General features: G+C 34.5%; 1 protein-coding gene across 2 annotated transcripts in view; it reads right to left on the reverse strand.

Annotated features, from left to right (window-relative positions):
• The window catches only part of DCN (decorin), a 35,274-nt gene extending 18,027 nt beyond the window's left edge, over nt 1-17,247 (reverse strand). Inside the window, exons 1-3 of one of the 2 annotated variants that reach the window (XM_082350453.1) lie at nt 16,921-17,247; nt 12,774-13,020; nt 1,588-1,700 (exon numbers count right to left, since the gene is read on the reverse strand). In XM_082350453.1, coding sequence (XP_082206579.1) covers nt 1,588-1,700; nt 12,774-12,987 — 327 coding nt within the window. In that variant the 5' untranslated portion in view covers nt 12,988-13,020; nt 16,921-17,247. Of the gene's footprint in view, nt 1-1,587; nt 1,701-12,773; nt 13,021-13,800; nt 13,952-16,920 lie in introns of those variants that run through there. The other variant, XM_082350454.1, reaches the window with a different exon arrangement.
• Between the last annotated feature and the right edge of the window lie 816 nt (nt 17,248-18,063).

An 18,063-nucleotide genomic window follows, 5' to 3' on the forward strand; every position in this document is an offset into this window, starting at 1 on the left:
CTTCTTCCAGTGTATACTTTAAAGCAGAAAGAAAGAGATTGCCAAGATGATAAGTTGCCTAAAAACATACTTAGCAGGAGATGTGGAAAAGAAAGAACACATTGTTACAAACACCAGATTTAGTGAGAACCAGAAACTAGGTATCTCTTATTTAAGGTATGAGGAGTTTAAACAAATTATTGAGATTATACTTAAACATACAGGAAGTTGGGTATAAGAGAATTTTCCTTCCTTAAAAAAGTAGCTTTAGGCTAAAGTTATGCAAAAAAAATGAAGCTTTTTAATATTTTAGTTTATTGAAACTAATATATTCATTTTTTATTATCACCTCTTTTAACTTATTCCAAGGATAGTTTAAATACTCACTGACAAACTTTGTTGGTATCTCTATCATCTCACTCCCAGTGAGATCATAACATGAAAGCAGAGAGAAGGTGAGTAGGGGCCCATGTCCACTATCCTATCAGTGGAGAAGGATCCCATTGGTCCAGGGTTCAAGATCTCCAGCACAAGTCTTACCTTCCACTACTTTGGAGCCTGTATCTTTCACTTTAGCCATCTTCTCTTTTTGTTTGCTGCTCATTTTCTTCTGCCTTTCCTTTCCTCTTGCACAGAAAACTCTCTTCTCTTCCCTTCAAAATTCTGCTAATCCTCTATGACCCCTTTGTTCCATATTCTCTCAAAACATTAACTGGGTAACCTGATATAAGAGCATGTCTTTTTCTTCTCTTACTTAGTGCCCGAAATATTCACTACTTACATCGTAATGTGCTTATATTGTTGGATACTTCAGTAATTTGATGATGCCATTTTATTACTTGCTATTATTTTTGTTAACTGTTCCATGGGCAATCTTAAAATCTCAAGGAAAAATTCTTTGCTTCCTTTTAAAAATCTGGTAAATTTTCTCCTAATGGATAAATGTTTATTGCTTTTCTCATCTTGGCTGTCAGAAAGTTGATAACTAAATCTTGCCTTGATCATGCCATCTCTTTTCTGCTGGAATCCTGACTGGTAGACTGGATGTGTTACATTACAATAGAGTAGAAGTAAGTGAAAAAGCAGAATAAAAACACAGATACAGATAAGGATGCAGCATGCATAATCTTAAATACAAAGCAAAATATACAGCTATATAGACATTTATTTTTTTCTCTTGGTGCCAGTCTTTGAGCCTTTACAAAGCCATTTGCATGTCTTAGAAAATGAATGAAAGAAAACAAAAGAAACAATGAAATAAAATAATACTAAGATCAGTCCATTTTGTGTTTTGTTCCACTATTGAAGTACATTCTAATTGGGAAGATAAAGATTTTTATCGATAAAATGTGTGAGAAGATTAAGATATAACATATCTTTTAGAAAGCCAATACTAAAGTTATATGAGGTATATGTAAGAAAATTGGATTTTTTTAGGGGTTAATGAATATGATGCTTTGCTCCTTTATCACCCCCTAAAAAGAGAATTTAATAAACACTTATGTGCTTATTTATTACCATATGGTAATCTTGGCCTTACCTAAGTTTTGTTTTCAAAAATACCTTGAGTTAGATCTTGTTATAACTCAAATAAATAATAATTCTTACATGAAGGTTCTTCAGGTTCTTAAAGTCTCCATCTTTGATTTCAGTTATTTTGTTGTTTTGCAGGTCCAGCAGTGCAGTGTCAGGGGGAAGATCTTTTGGCACTTTGTCCAGACCTAGCATGAGAGTAAAAGTAATGTGCACTCAGTGAAAAGGGACACATGACTACAGAATCACAAAGGATGTGTTTACAGAGAAATCAATGTTTCAGTGATAGTTTTACCGCTACCATATTTTTCTTTTTCTAGGAATTATATCAACTGTAGTTTAAAATATCTGTTCTATCTTTTCCAACAAAGTCAAATGGTTTTTTAAAAAATCATAAACAGAGCACATTATTTACCCCATGTAATTACTCTTCTGCATAATAGGAAAATTAATATTTTGTAAGGTGTGGTTCAAATGTCTCAGTACACAGTGTGTTTTACCTCATTGTTCTTGTTTTAGAAAGTCATTCCTTTGATAAGTGTTAAGTGGGAGTGATTTGTAAACTTGTATCTTTCTACGTAGATATCCTTTCAGTAGAGAGACCTTTAGCCAAATCATCAAAGATCCTTTTGATAAACCTAACGCTATCACAGATCTACATATAAAATTAAAATTATGTGAATATGGAACCACACTGTTGTGCCAAAAACTTGAAAATTTATCCAAACTTTTAGGAGAACGGTTCTTTCAGTTTTAATTGGAACGTTAAAACAGTATCAATTTTATGACCAATAGATATGTAGCTAATCAGAATAAAATGAACAAAATTTGTTAATATAACTTCTCTAAAATTTATTATATGAAGCATTACTTTTGGACTTTAAATTTAGATATAAATAACTGAGTTATTGTTTTTAGTTTATAAACATAAACACATTGAAAAACCAAATGCTCTATAACATTAAAAAAAGACATTTCAATAGTCATTCAACTAGATGTATAAGGATAAACTGCTTTTATTCAAAAGGTATGGCATTTAAAATAAATTATCATTATGAATGTTAACAGAGAAAATATTAAATTATATAGCCTTTTTCCTTTCTTTCTTCCACTGGCTTTGTTCCATATTGATGTAAGCAAAAATTTGATATTTTATTAACTCAAATTCCTATGGTCATTTTCATATTTTAAGATTGCATAACATAAATCAGAAACGCTTTTCAACCTCTCCATCATATCTGAGACTTAAAAGTGCTGAAGATCATTCTTTCATTCATTCAATAACGTCTTATTGAATACCTTTTAGACACCATTAGTTTATTAGGCTCTGGGGATATAGCAGGAAGAAGAGAGAAATTGCCCACATCCTCATGGAAAAAAGAGTTCAATCTACAGTTTTCAATTAAAAGGGAAATTGAAACAGGGTACATAATAACTGCTATGTTGGGAAGATATCTTTTCAATTTTCAATCTTATGTAAGCATACAGGTAAATTATCATGCTAACCATATTCCTATCTTCATATTGCCATGAAAATTACAGAAAATGTATCTGAAATACCAACTTCTGATTTCTTTCCAAAAAAAATTTTTTTGTTCACATTATCACTGTTCTGTTGATAATGGCAAAAAGTCTAGTTCCCAAGTCAGTGATCAGCTATGGTTATAAATTTGAATATCAAAGTGCAGGTGATTCTGCACATGCATAAATATATTCCAAGAACTCACTACAGAAAGAGTTCACAGAGAAATAACAAAAATGAAGTGTTTTCAGTGATGAACAGCAAACCACCAGAACAGCTACCTTGTAGGAGGATATTTAACTGCACTATACACTCATGATCACTGCCATTTTCAGAAATGTCAGTTTGCTAACTTCATGCAATTAAGAGTGGTAGACTTCTGCCAAATCTTTGATAATTAGTGTTCTTCAACGCAGAAAAGGCACATTTCCTTTCATTTGGAGAAAAGTTACTGCCTACATTTCATCATTACTTAGTGGGCTTCTTTGTCAAAGTCTTAATTCCCACTTATGCTTAGTTTTATACATTGTTGAACTTACATTATAGTGGCCCCCTTAACAATTGTTCAATGCCAAAGTGAAGAAACATTTCAGATGTGAAGAGAAAATGATATATCTGGATGGCTGACAATTTTGATTATGTCATCCTAGAATTTTATAGTAATAGGAACTGCTTGGGGTGAATTATATACATCTTTTCCCTGAAGATTTAGCATAAAAAAAACCAGGCTTGTGGTTTCTGCAGCTTAGTTCTTAGAGAGTTGTTATAATGATTAAAATCATAATCCTACAATCTTCTCTGAATTACTAGAAAATTCATATTCATTTGAGGGACTTCACATATCAGCACTTTATTATTAAAACTTTATTTAGCCTTACAATTTATAAAAAAATTGAAAATATGTTATCTCATTTACCTCACAGCAATCCAATGAGACAGGTAAGGCAGTATGATAATTTCATTTTTTCAGATGATTTTTAGAAAAAGTTCGGTGACATGAACAAGCTCATGTAGCTAGGAGTGACAAAATGCAGATGAAAAGCCTAATCTTCTGGCTTCCAACAGGATACTTTTTTTTCCTATCATACCTATTTGTATCCCCAAGAAGAATTATTCTGACATCAGACCCAATAACATGCTGTACATTTAAGGGCTAGACAAGGTATTGGGGTGTTAACTAGCTCGCTCAAAAAGTATAGGCAGAATACAAAGGGGAAATTATCTTAGCTATGAGTTCTTAGAATGTCACAAAGGGAAGGACCATTGAGTATCAGCTAATCTATGGTTTCCAAATTCTGATCAGGTAGACTCTGTGATGAGGTTCTTATCAGTCTATATCAAAATCAGAAAACTATGAGGGCAATTTGGTTAGTTTTAATATAAATTATTAGACACACATACACATGTACACACACACATTTCTGAGACTAGCTCCTGCCTCCATTTTAAATATACCTTCTTTAAAATAATGATTCTGATAGCAGATGCCAGGTTGCTGTTATTTTGTTGGATTTGGTTTTGACCTTCATAAGAAAATAACTTGTTCAACATTCAAAAAATTTTACTTGTCCCAGAAATCAGGAACTTTCAAGCCAGTCTAATACTCTCTTTTCATAGGTAAAGAAACAGAAACCCAATGAAGTTAAATGGCTTCTCCACAGTGACTCATGGCTAAACTAAACCAAGAACAAGATGCATGAGTCCTCACTCTAGAACTACCTGATATGCCATGGATGCATGGAAACGATGTACCTAGTTTTAAAAGATGCTGATCTACACTGTCCCCTGAACATACTGTGCTTACTCCCAGCTACTCATTTTGTTCATATAATTTGTTTTATGGAATACTCCACCCACTCATTTTCTTCCACTTCCATTCTGACAATCCTTTAAAGTGTACCCACTATCCCCACCCCCCCTATAATATTTGTCATAACCACTCCAGAAAACAAACTCCTCCAAAATTCTGATCTATCAACTTATTATGTATTATACCACATTTTAGTTTTCTTTCTTTTCTGTAAATTCTGGGTAAGTAGGGACAAATGACTATTTTTCATGAGAGCTTTGGTCTTACTGCCCTATGTACAGAAATAAATTTCTGACTGATTAGTTTTAAAATCATAGTATATTCTGCTGTTCCATTGTGAAAAGTTCATGGCCATGGCTTCAAGATCTTTTCTGCTATGTTTTGTTACAATCATCTCTTCACATCCTTCTTTCATAAAGGTACATATTCTCATAATAAATCTCCCAGATTATTAGGATGCAACTGGCTCAGAATTCAACAGCTATTCTATAAAATAATTTCCTACTATAGTGCATAGCAGGGTCCCAACTCCTGGTACCTGTAATTATTATCAATAATGAGAAGAGAGGGTAAAACTCTAATTATCTTGCTGATTATTAGTCTGTAAGTCTGTGACAAATGATTGTTTTTTATTTTCTGTACAATACAATTATAATGCATATTATCCTGGAAGCTGCAATCTATTTTTCAGTTGTTATCACACACAGATTTTTCACCTAAAGCACTTGATTCTGAGTTGGTTTTTCTTGTCAGTCATTTTGTGGGCTTGTTATAGTCATCATTTTTCCCATGAAGTTCAAGACCTTTGGACAACTCGTCTACCAAGCCCCCCCACCTTTGGATGGTAACCCCTCAGTTTAGTAGGCACATATTCCCAAAAAACAATTAGACCCCCCAAAAAGCTGTTCACGGTCAATTTAACCCTAGTTCAATGATGGCAAATCCTACAGGCTTGCAAATCTGTAAAATATCAGTCTTTGTTTATATTAGGATATTCTTTCCTTTCTTTTCCTCCCTCCCTCCCTCCCTTCCTCCCTTTTTTCCTCCCTCCCTTCCTCCCTCCCATCCTTTCTGCCTTCCTTGGCATTAATTATATCTCCCATCTTACATGTTCTTATTCAATACACACTTGTCCAACCCCATCAAAAGATGGAGTCAAATTCCTGTTCCTTCAAATCCGGCATGGCCTTATGATGTCTCTCTGAACTAATGGAACGTGGTGAAGGTGACAGAGCATGACTTCCGGAGCTAGGTCAGAAAAGGTTGTTCAGCTGCTACCCAATTCTTCTGGAATGCTCGCTCTGGGGGCATCGAGGGGTCATGTAAGAGCTACCCAATTCTTCTGGAATGCTCGCTCTGGGGGCATCGAGGGGTCATGTAAGATGTCTGTCTACACTGAGACCACTATGCTGGAGAGGCCACGTGAGACACTCCAGATGACAGAAGAGCTGAGGTCCTAGGCAACAGCAGAACAAACTGTCAGTCATGAGAGTGAGCTGTCTTAGGTGCAGTCTGGGCCATCCTCCCCATGGCTGTGGCCTCAGCCAACACCTGACTACAAATGCATGAGAGACCCCAAGTGAGAGCAGCCCTTCTAAGCCCTGATCAAATTCCCTGTAGCTTAAATCATGAGCCAAATAAAATTATTTTTTAAGTCACTAAGTTTTGAGGTAATATTTATTCAGCAATAGTAACAGGAAAAAAGTGGTTTCCTAAATTTAATTATTTTTCCATGAGCATTCTTTAATATAATTCTAAATCTTCCATCAAAATGCAATTATTTTCAAGGCTAGACTGAATTATTTAGTTGCTTTTCCAAATTCAGTAAAGGAAACTTTATCTTCTTTAAAATAGGGTTATTAATTAAAGTAAATAAAACTCTACTTAAGACATTACCAGAAAGTCATTTCTAAAATAAAGGCTAATAAGAATTGTACTTTTTTTTCTAGTTGTCTCAGTGATGAATGGTATTTTTGTGCTAGCAAATTTCATCAATCTGGTAAACATCATGTTGGACAAAGGCCAGGTCATCCTAAAACATCATGCCTTTTTTTGTTGTTTTCTGCCCTGTGGCAGAGGTCCAAACTCCAAGATTTATTCTTGTTGATTTCCAAAAAGTTTTTATATTTCTGTCTTCAATTTAATAATTAGGCCAATGGTGATACATTTTAGTTTTGGCATATGATCAAAATAATATGTAGGAGTCCCAGCTCCATCAAAAACCATTTCTTCCAAAGGCAGGAATGTTTCCCTCTTTTCCTCTTAAAAAATAGCAATTCGACTCTGACGGCAGTTGGATTCAGAAATAATAGATCATCATTTTAATTCGATTCTCTTTCCAAATAACTTAAGGAAGGTTTAAGCTTCCTGGTTCTATAGTCATCCTCAAAAAGAATAAGAAAGGATACGCTACAGTTCCATGACTCCTAATTTCCAGTCAGCCATGTTCCACCCTGTTTCCAGCTTGAGAGAATAAAGAATATTGTAGAACTATGCACTCATTCAAGCACTAAGCCATGCATATGTTCATTTATTCATTTATCAAGCATTAATTGATGTTTGAGAACCTACCAAGTATAAAGCAATTTTTGGAGTGGAAGACCAAAAGATAAATTATCACCATGCTCTTCTTCTGGTAGAGAAAGTAAATATTTAAATAGGCAATTAAAGATAATGAATAATTATTATCTATGTACATATAATTGATTATTGCAGAATCATCAAAGCAAATACAGATTACGGTGAAAGCACAGAAGTAGACAAGCTGCAGAAATTGCCTCAAAACCATCTTCAGACTGAGTCAAGGGTTAATTGAATCTTGAGTGTTACAGTGTAGCTGCTACAGGGCTTCATCCTTTTGTTAAGACTAGATTGCAAACTGGGTTAATTCTTCTTTATCCTTATTTTCAAGCAAATATATAATTTTCTTGCTACTCCTTTGAAGGAGAAAAGTTAAGATTGGAGGGTCTCCTGCATTTCCTCTTTCATCCAGGAAATTGATATTCTGACTAACATATTCCCATCCTGTCCTCTGGAGCCAGGAATGATCCTCCAGAGGAGAATGCATCACAGCTGCAGTCTAACCAAATGCCTTGATCCCACACAGCTGCCTCTTTCTCCCTCCTGGGACTAAGAAGGAAACCAGGGAAATGTCAGTTGTCAGTCAGGTCAAGGAGACAGATGCTTCCTTTGGCCTTCTCTGACCCCTCTCTTCCTCCTCCTCACCTTTAAACCCTTGAGTCAGGGGCTTTGGTTATCTGGATCACACCTGAGCATTCCTCTTGCTGCATCTGAGATCTGTCATACTCTATCCTTACCCAAAACTATTTTAGGCAACCCATGGGCATGCTCTGTGCACAGCCTCCTTCCTGCACCACATCTTAGAGATACCATTTTGATGCATCTGAAACTCTGAATGAGAGTCACCCCACATCCCTGCTACTGTAAAGCTAGATATAAACAATGAAAGCAACTAAGCTTCCAGCATTCTCTCTGCCCCTCTACAAATAGTCCTAATTTATTCTTCTAGGATGATTTCATGCAAGAAGTCTAATGGTTCATTTACTTCACGCATAAGATTTGCTTCTGGAAAACCAGTTTCCCCAAACAAGAGACAAGTTCTGGCATCTATGTCCCAAGTGGTGACCACTAACAAAATTTCCACCAACTGAGGCAAAATGATTAAAAAGAAGAAAACTAACTTTATGCAATTTAAAGGGTTGTACATTTTCCTGAGATTTTTAAAAAAGTAAAATATCCTTTGCATTATGAGGTACACTTTAGGGACCGTTAGTCGTTTACAACGCTTTTGCTTGGTAAAATAAAATGTTTCATCTTCTGGCATCATGTCTAGAGGGCTAACTATGCAGGCTATGAATCATCTGTGATTATTAAATAGCCAAAAGCTTTATTGTTCTCTCTACTCAACCAAACCAATTTTGTTCAAAGGAATAGTATTTGGAGAATACTATTTTGATAATTATACAATTTTCTAATTTTTATCTATTTTGTGATGTGGCCTTCTTTGGGGGGAGGGGAGAGAAGGTGCTATTTTGTATCCAGCTTCACAAGCCATATACTTAGTGTTTCTCAATTTCACATAAAAATAAAGAACATCAGGAGAAATAACTTTGTGTTATTAGCTGACTTTGTCTGAAATGGTCAACTGAACATAACAGTTACTATGAAAAATATTTTTATAAATATTTTCTATTCTTACCTAATAAGGTAAGAGATATTCCCATTTGTCCAGTGAGGAAACAGGTTTTGAAAGTTTCAAAGTTACAGGTAATAAATGGTAAAGCAGGACTTGAGTTCAGAGGTGTTGAACTGCATGACCCAAGATCTTTCCACTATTAAATATTTTTAAGGGTATTTCAATTCTTTTGAAAGTTGTTTATAAGAAATATATCAATACATATTGCTTTAATTTGGAAGAATAGTTAAAAAACAATACTTAGGCTTATTTCACCTGGCAGGGTTGATGTGCCTTTAATAAATGAGATGAAAGTCGGTACCAAATAATGCTTCTTGGTGACACTTGATCCACAGATGAATGGCTGAGCCAAAGAGTACATAAGTAAGGGAACTGTCTTCCTTTAAGATACTAAGTACATAAAACAAAGCGTCCAATCACAGGATTAATATTAGGCCATTCAGACAAGAATGAGTAACACTGTGGGATTATTATTTTAAGGAAACCCATAGGGTTCTGAATTTGCTAATCCTACATTTACTTTTATATTGTTATTTTTATAAATGCTATAATTATGAGTGGATTTTTTATGTCTTAAGAGGATAGATAAAGAAAGAAAAGAAGATATGGGTCTCATAAAATTCTGGTTCAAATTACAAGTTAAATTACAAGTTCAGCCAAATAATTTGGCCAATATCAATGGAGAATTCATTACTTTCTTAGACAGGCTAAAATATATGTTTACTTTTTCAATCCCCCATGCTCTAGAAAAACATATTATAATGCTATTCTGATAAGTTGGAACTAGGGACTAAAAGAGTTAATGGATCTTCTTGAACACCTCAAGTTTCCCATGGACTGATTATTCAATTTTAATTTCACAGTTTTTATATCTTAGCTTTTAAAGAACTGTTTAAAATTTTGATGCTGTTTAACTTTGTCAGAAATACTTCTTACTGGCAAAAATAGTCAGACATTTGAATAAGACATGTTTGCTTATATTAAACATTATGTAGATAATAAGATGACAAAGCTCTATTGTCCTTCAACACTGAAGCTCCGCTCTGCTCATTAAAAGCTCTAGCAAGAATAATCCTTAAGAAAATATTAGTCCTTGGTATAAATAGGCATTCACATTTCTCATCCCAAAGTGCATTGCATTTTTTCTTTGCTATAATAATTCAAGCTTCATGTTCAGATTACTAGAGAACTTAAAACAAAAAATAAAATAAACTGCATTGCCTTTACTATGAGTGAGGTTGCCCATTTCCCCTTCTTTGCTTTTTTCCTGTGTTTCTTTCATCTTTTACTCCACATAATCATCATATAGAAAAAAAGTATTGAGGCTCTACTATGGGTCAGGTACCTCACACAGATAATCGAATCTCTAAGACTGACTGTGATTTCTCTACAGATGAAAATGTCAAGGCTCTGAACAGCTTGCCATGATCATAAAGGGAGCAGAGGCTATGCAGTAGTTGAAAATGTGAATACAGTGTTTTCTTTAAAGGCAGTGGATTGCTTTTCCTTTTAAGAAATGTATCTTCTGTTTCAGAAATATCTGACTGATTTTTTGGACAATATATTTAAATATACATATGTGAAAAAAAAAAGTAAAAGTAACTTGGATGAGACCATTGCCCATTGGAACTCAGTACTCCCCTTTAAACATGGTTCCCCAAAACGAATCATTATTACAGTCTTAGCTGCTACTTCTGTATATAAGATCAGTAAGCCCAAAGGAATGATGTACACTCTGGGCTCTTAGAGAAAAAGATAACTTGGAAAACGTTCTCATCTGAAAACAACACAAAATAAACAAAGCAAAACAATAACAAGGACAACCAAAAAACTGTATCATGAGACATCCACACCAGTGAACTTGATGTTCCCTAAGGCTACATTTTTCTGTTTAGTTTGGAGCAATAGGCTTGGGAGTTTTTTTGTGATAGACAATTAGAAAACTGTCCAAATGCTTTAATCAGAGTCAAGCTTTATGAGTTATTTATCATGAAAGCAAAGTAAAACTATATTTTTGGAAGAATAAAACTTCAGTGAAGTGACTGGACAAGCCTTCCTTAAAAATATCAACTCTTTATTGTTAATAATATGTGTAGTAGGGGGTAGTCATGGATCCTTTTAAACTTGTTCTCAGGCAAAGTGAGATTCAATTTGCATCACATTTCTTAGGAACTCGGCCATTTTTGCAATATTTGAAAAACTTTACCACTAGTATATCCATCATATGGTGATTCCCTTCTTCAGATATTTTTAACACCATTATTTTCCTGTCTAAACCAGTAATGGAGGTAATCTCTAGATGCCATAAAAGTTTCTGTAGAATTTGCTAGTAATCTAATCCCCCTTGTCTCTAATACACAATTCAAAAAAGGAATAACCACCACCAGTAGAATATCAGACCCACAAGAACTAGGACCATATTTATCTCCCTCATCCCTTTCTCCCCAGGGCCCAGAACAGATCTGACCTGTTATGGGATCTCAATATATTTTCTGAATTTATGAGTTAGTTAATTAATCTAGTGGAATTATCCTGTAGCCTTCTTAAAGCCTTTATTGACGCGTTTTATTTGGGTTTAAATGACTATACAGTACATGTCAGCATCAAAGAATCTATCTCCAAGTGTTTGTTTTTCAGTTGTTACTATTTAACATGTTTTACATTTTCCTGGGTTCCTGTATGTAGTTTATTCCAATTTTAGGAGTTAGTAGCAAATTTTCCTGCAAAATTCTCCTAGAAAGCATATTCTGAATAAATATAGGATTTCAAAAATAAGTGCTCTACAAAGCTATGGGGTTTATTCTACAAGGAAATGCACCATGGCAGAATCATTCTGTGAGGATTTTTTTTTCTTTCCAGTAAGAAAAATGAACCAAAAAAAAGAGGAATGTGAATCAGCTGCCATGTAAACTAAATTCATTCCCTTTTGGCCCATCTGCTGGGGCTTCAAACTTTCTGGAGATTTATCTTCTGAGTATATTGCTTTTGGAATTCCCAGGCCAAATTTTTCTTGAAAGCTAATAAATCAAACTGTATTTACAGTGTTAGGATAAAGATATATGCTTCATGATTATGTTGAATATTTATACCATAACTTAGTTATAAAGATTTCCTTTGAAACATTCTAAAGAATATAAACAGCTAGATTACAAAATGCCAAAGGCAGAGGCAAAACTAAGACCCAGGGATTAAGGGAGTATTTTGGTACTTGAAAGATAAATTTCTGTTCTAAAAGTTTACTTGTTTTGCTCTTGATAACTCTGCATACTTTACAATTTAGTAATGTTCAAACTGTTATCTGGGCTAAGCCAAGAGTAGAGAGATCACCCAGGTTTTCTTAATATCTAAGATTTCATGAGAGCAAATCATCAAATTAAAATAAGCTATCACCCTGGAATCATAGAACATAAGATATTATTTTGTTCAAAATTTTATTTTACAGAAAGGGAGCCATGAAGCTCAGAAAGATGATTTTCTTTTTAAGTGACTCGTCCAAGATTGCAAAGTGATGGAGCCCGGATTTAGAAGAAAGTCCCCTAACTTCAAAGCTATTTCTTTCTCTCCTACTCTGCTTCCCTTACTCCTCATTAGGTGGCACTGTCTCTCACATTTGGAATTGTAGAAATTAAAACTGAAAATGCTAAACTCCCACAGAAGCCATTCCCATGAATAAAGCAGACAAGGTAGCTAAAGAGAGCCTGCACCCCACTCACCCAAATCAGAACACTGCACAACTCGAAGATGGCATTGACAGCGGAAGGGGCACACTGGCGCCTGAGGCTCGAATTCAGGAACTTCGTGAAAGCGGTCGTCCGGGCCTATCCCAGAAGCCTCATCTTCCAGCATAAAGTCAAATAAGCCTTTCTGCTGAAACGGTCCAGCCCAGGAAACTTGTGCAAGCAAGAGGAAGATGAAAGTTGCCTTCATGATTTATCTCATGTATTTTCACAACCAAGGAACCTAGGAAACAAATGAAAGGTTTAGAAGAGTAGCCTTGCCTAGTGTATGTGGTTATTCTTAAGTAACACCTGACAGTGGAATGAGCATAGAGAAAAGCATAAAAAGTAATATTTTATTTATAGTTAGGAGCAGAGCGTTAGAAATATATTTGGAAGGTAACAAGGTACATTAGAGACTAACTCGCACAGCTATTTACTTATGAAGAAAAATTTGAATAGTATTTGAAACTGCTTGGTTGAACTTGGGTCTGAATTAAGACCATGGGTTATATAGTCAAGCCACCTGCAAAACTGTTATGATGATAAACCACTTTGGAATTTTCAATGCTAACTCAACACAAGCCATGCCACAGTTAAATAAAGTTCTGTCTGTACACATGAGAGATCTCCAATTCCTGCTTCAGAAATATCTCTGGAAGCCAATCTCATTTCTCCACCCCACTGTATTTATCTTGGTCCAGACCCTTCTCATCACTCCCTGAACAAGAGCTTCCAAATGGACTCAGCCTTGAATATTTCTTCTGCTCCAGGCCATCTTCCACTCTGCTGCCCAAGTCATCTTCTAAAAATTAAATTTCATTGTATTAATTTTCTACCACAAACCCTTTGTTGACTTCTCACAGCTTGCCAGTAAGGTCTACATCCCCCTTGTTGCATATAAGACCATACATAATTTGATACCAACTGATATTTCAAGCCATATTTCTCTCCATTTTCTCTCTACTCCCAGTCCCCACCTCAAACCTGACACTCAAAGCTAATCACCATTTAAAATACCTACCTTGTAAGAGTGTGGTAAAGACTAAATGAGATAATGGGCTTCCCTTGTGTATTCCCTGGCTCTTTCAGGCAGGATGCTGCTTTCTCTTCTATGATCCCAAAGCACCGTTGCTTACCTCTTTTAAAGATCTTATCACATTATATTGTAATTTGTTTCGCATGCTTGGCCTGCCCCCCCCACTAGAAGATGTACTCCTTCAGGGCGTGTCTTAATCTTTGTTGTGTACCAGGGCCTTGCACAATATTTTGCACATAAATGACTCAATTGACCATCAATTTATTAACAATACACGTTATTCAATTTGTTCTAGGCAACCAACTAGTCTGATTTTTAAAAATATGATTATCTTTTTTCAATATCAAATTTCTAGCATAAGAAAGATATCAAATTGATAACCTCAACTTGGTATAAGCAAGATTCAGTTTTTAAAATAAATCTATTGGCTAGTTTCTCAAACTAATCATTTTTAATAAACTAATAAACATATATGGAAAATCCTATCTGATTTTTATATGACATATGTTATCTGATTTTACCAACAGGACTATTTTGTAAACAAATTAACAAACAGAAAGTATGATTTCGACAAATCCATACAGTTTTTATCCATTCATTCAACAAGCCCTTATAGATATGTACATCTATGTTATTGAGTCGGTTGTTTAGTTGGCTGAAGTGAACTAAATGTATCTGAATAACAAAATCTTAATAAATCTGAATAACAAAAAGTAGTTGATCATGGGGGAACAGTCAATTTTTGAGTTCTTATATTTTCAAACCCCACTGAAACTGCTCAAAGTATTCCCAGAACACATTGTAGATATTATCTTTAGTCTCATCATCTTTAATTGTACACTTATAAGGGTTCATATTAAAGTTGTACATTCATAATTAGAATTAGAGAATTATTTTCAGTCACTATCCAATTATAGCATATACAGAAAAGAAAAAGTCTTTGTATGCTCTAACCTTAATGTATCTTCTGGAAATGTTTGCCTAGATCTACTAGAGGGGAAACAAATGTTTTAAAATTTCTTACACTTTTATTCTTAGTTTATATTTATTACTGAAGCACATCTAAGGCAGCACATATGCAATACAGACTAGCGACTTTTCATTTAAATAATACCACGAAGATTATTATTCACACTGCCCCTTTAAATTCAGTATCAGGTTTCCTTTAGAAACCCATTCCCACTCAGTTACTGCATTGCCTTTTAAAGGAGACCCTATTGTTTTGGCAGTGTTCCCTTGGATTGGATCTAAGGGAGTGGTTTTCTGTCTGTTTCTCATTAAAATGCAATGTTTATGGTTTACCACAAGTTTGCTAGCCTTGCATATTTAATGTCTTACAATTTTTGAGAAAAATGAAGCAAACTAATTGCAGATTTAATAAATAGCAACGAGAATTAATGCAGATGTTGCTTTCTGATCTTTCTCCAGAGCAGAAAATGCCTGGTTCACAAATCCAAAAAAAGGAAATGCTAAACATTAGCTCAGAGGAATATTATCATTTACATTTGTTTACTCTTGTTAAAATGGTACAAATTCTCTATACAATAATCTTTTTGGTTGAAGCTGAACTCAGACAGCTTTTAAGTTTCCATTACTTATCATTTTCGTGTGTGTGTGTGTGTGTGTGTGTGTGTGTGTGTGTGTGCATGCGTGTGCGTGCATTTTAACCCTGAATGTCCTGGGGAAGAATAATATGTGTCCAGGTACTTTATACAAATTCCTCCATGAAATAACTTCTTTAAAATTAGTGTCATAATATTTAAAAACTCAGCATCTTAAAACAATTAATGTGGGCTGTTGATACTGATGATTTCTTTAATCATTTCCTTCCTTTCTTAATAAATCAGAAAAATAAACAAAAAACCCCCAGCAGTTGCCTATGTAGATGGCAAGGAGACTATTCTTGAGATGATATGCTATTAAAATTTCATTTCAACTGTTTTAAGTATTCTTAGAATGTATGCCTCTTTTTTAAATGCTAATTGCTAAGAACGTCACTACTTTACTAAAGCTCATTGCCATAATTTATGTGTTCTATCAAAAATAATAATTTCTGGTTTCTTAAACTACTTCATTTCATTATACCATTCAGATCAACATTTGTATGATGTCATTTAAGCCTTTGGTCTGATTTTCAAAGTCAAAATTTAACCCTGAAGAGATAAGTAAAGCTGTAAATGCAAAGCAAATTAAATCCCCCAGCACTAGGTGAATTAAAAACCTCAATAATAATAGAAATAAGTTAAAAATAAACAGTAAAAGCAGTATCCATCCATAAATAAAGGCTACTATAGGAGGCATTTTGTTCTTTTTCTGGTCAAAATAGCAATTTGAAGAAAAAGCCACAGGTATTTACACCACTGGGAGTCCATTTAACCAGTGGTCATCATGTTACCCTGTTTTGAAATTAGAAAGAAAAATAACCCACACTTTCATTTTATAGTGAACGTATCTTATAGTAAAATTTTATTTGCAGCGAAAATTCTGGCAGGGTCTCTTCTTTACATTTCAGAAATTATGTAGCTAACTGTGAGATTATCTTAGTTCAGTCCTTAATAATCAGCATAAATATATTCAGTGTTTATTTTCACCTCTCTGGTGACAATTTCTATTATTTTCTAGGTTGTAGAAATATACATTATACTTCTATAAGTTATCACCAGAGTTCACTTCTCTGAGGTTTTAAAGTTCTTAAAATATACAAGAATCCAGGAGGAGAATAAATCCTTAAATATATAATCCAACTACGAATAATATGCCAGTCTAGAATACTTTTCTATAAACATTTCCCAAAGAGCTAAACATTTAATTAGTACAAATAAAAAATATATCAATAAAGATAGTCATGGTGTTAGGTTATAGTTTCTTAAGAAACATCTTTGCAAGAACAGAGAGAAAGAACTAAAGCAATGCATTCAACCATTTTACCAAATATTTACTTTCTGTTTTCAAGCAATACTTGTTTAAAATGATGCATAAAGGTTACTAAAACTTTAGCACACACTGTTTTCCTTTTTCCTCTTACCAAATAATCCCTTTTTTCTCAACTTGATCAAAGTTTTATTAGTCTGTAGCAGAGTTCAGGACAATTATTGAAAACCATACCTTTTAATCCGGGGATCTGCCACAGGAGCCCTCAAAGCTGAGATGTAATTACACTAAATATTCAGCCCAGGCAAAAGAGTTTGCAGGTGTGGAAAGGAGGAGGGGGCAGGTGCTGCTCTGTGACTGTCACTAGGTTGAAAACCTCCTGCTTCTACTCCATAGCACAGTTAAAAAATAAGGTTTCCCTCAATGAACACAATCCGGCTGACACCCACATTAGATCATATGGTAATGATATGTCTCTTGTATTGTAGCCAGAAATTTTATCGGCCTTTTTTTCTCCCCATTTAAATGCTTTATTCCTTTCTCATCTGCTTAAGATTCTAAACTTCTTCTGTAGTATAGCAGTGGAGCAACTTGACTTGGAATTTGTTTTACCGCGTCGATTCATTTCCCTAAAATTGTAACTAAAGGGTTTATTTCCCCACCCCCAACCCTACTCCTTTATCCACCCTTTCTAGTCTTGTTTATAAGTCACATTTATCATATTACCGAAATGACAGTTTTTCTTGCTTTCAGGATGTGTAAGTCCAGCAAATGGAATGAAATTATTTTAAGTGTGGTCTGTGAAAATAAATGAGTAGTCGTTCGGATTCTTACTTGCCTTGGGCTGTTTGTGCAAGTTCAAGTACTATGCTGTGGAGGTTTTCTATGTATTTTGAACGTATTTCTAAAGTGTCCTGGAAGAAAGCCATGGTTTTATATGAAAAGCATGTCATTTATTACTTTCCTTACTCATAGTTTAAAACCTTTCTTGTTGTCTACCAGTTGTGTGTGTGTGTGTTTTTAAATAAAACACATAGATATTAGAAGTTGATCACAATTTAATTTAACCTGTATATGAAAAATTTTATTTTCATAGGCTACACTTTTATATAATTCAGAACTTTGAAAATGGCAATAAAGTCTATGGTTCTTTCCAAATTCAGTAAATAGAAAGTGCAAATTCAAGGAAAGATATTTATTCAGCCAGTGGAAAGCTTTTTTGAGTTTTTGTAATTCCCTTACTGGATGCTGTCAGTTCTCAGTGTGTGTCTCTATGTTTTGACTTGTATCTTTATGTCCTGGCCCCCAGGCTGTTACCAGGTAGAAACTTGAAATCAACATCTGTGAAACATGAGAGGTTAACCCTCCCATCCTCCA

Source organism: Balaenoptera borealis (genome assembly GCF_965194805.1).
Source record: "Balaenoptera borealis genome assembly, chromosome: 13".
NCBI lineage: Eukaryota > Metazoa > Chordata > Mammalia > Artiodactyla > Balaenopteridae > Balaenoptera > Balaenoptera borealis.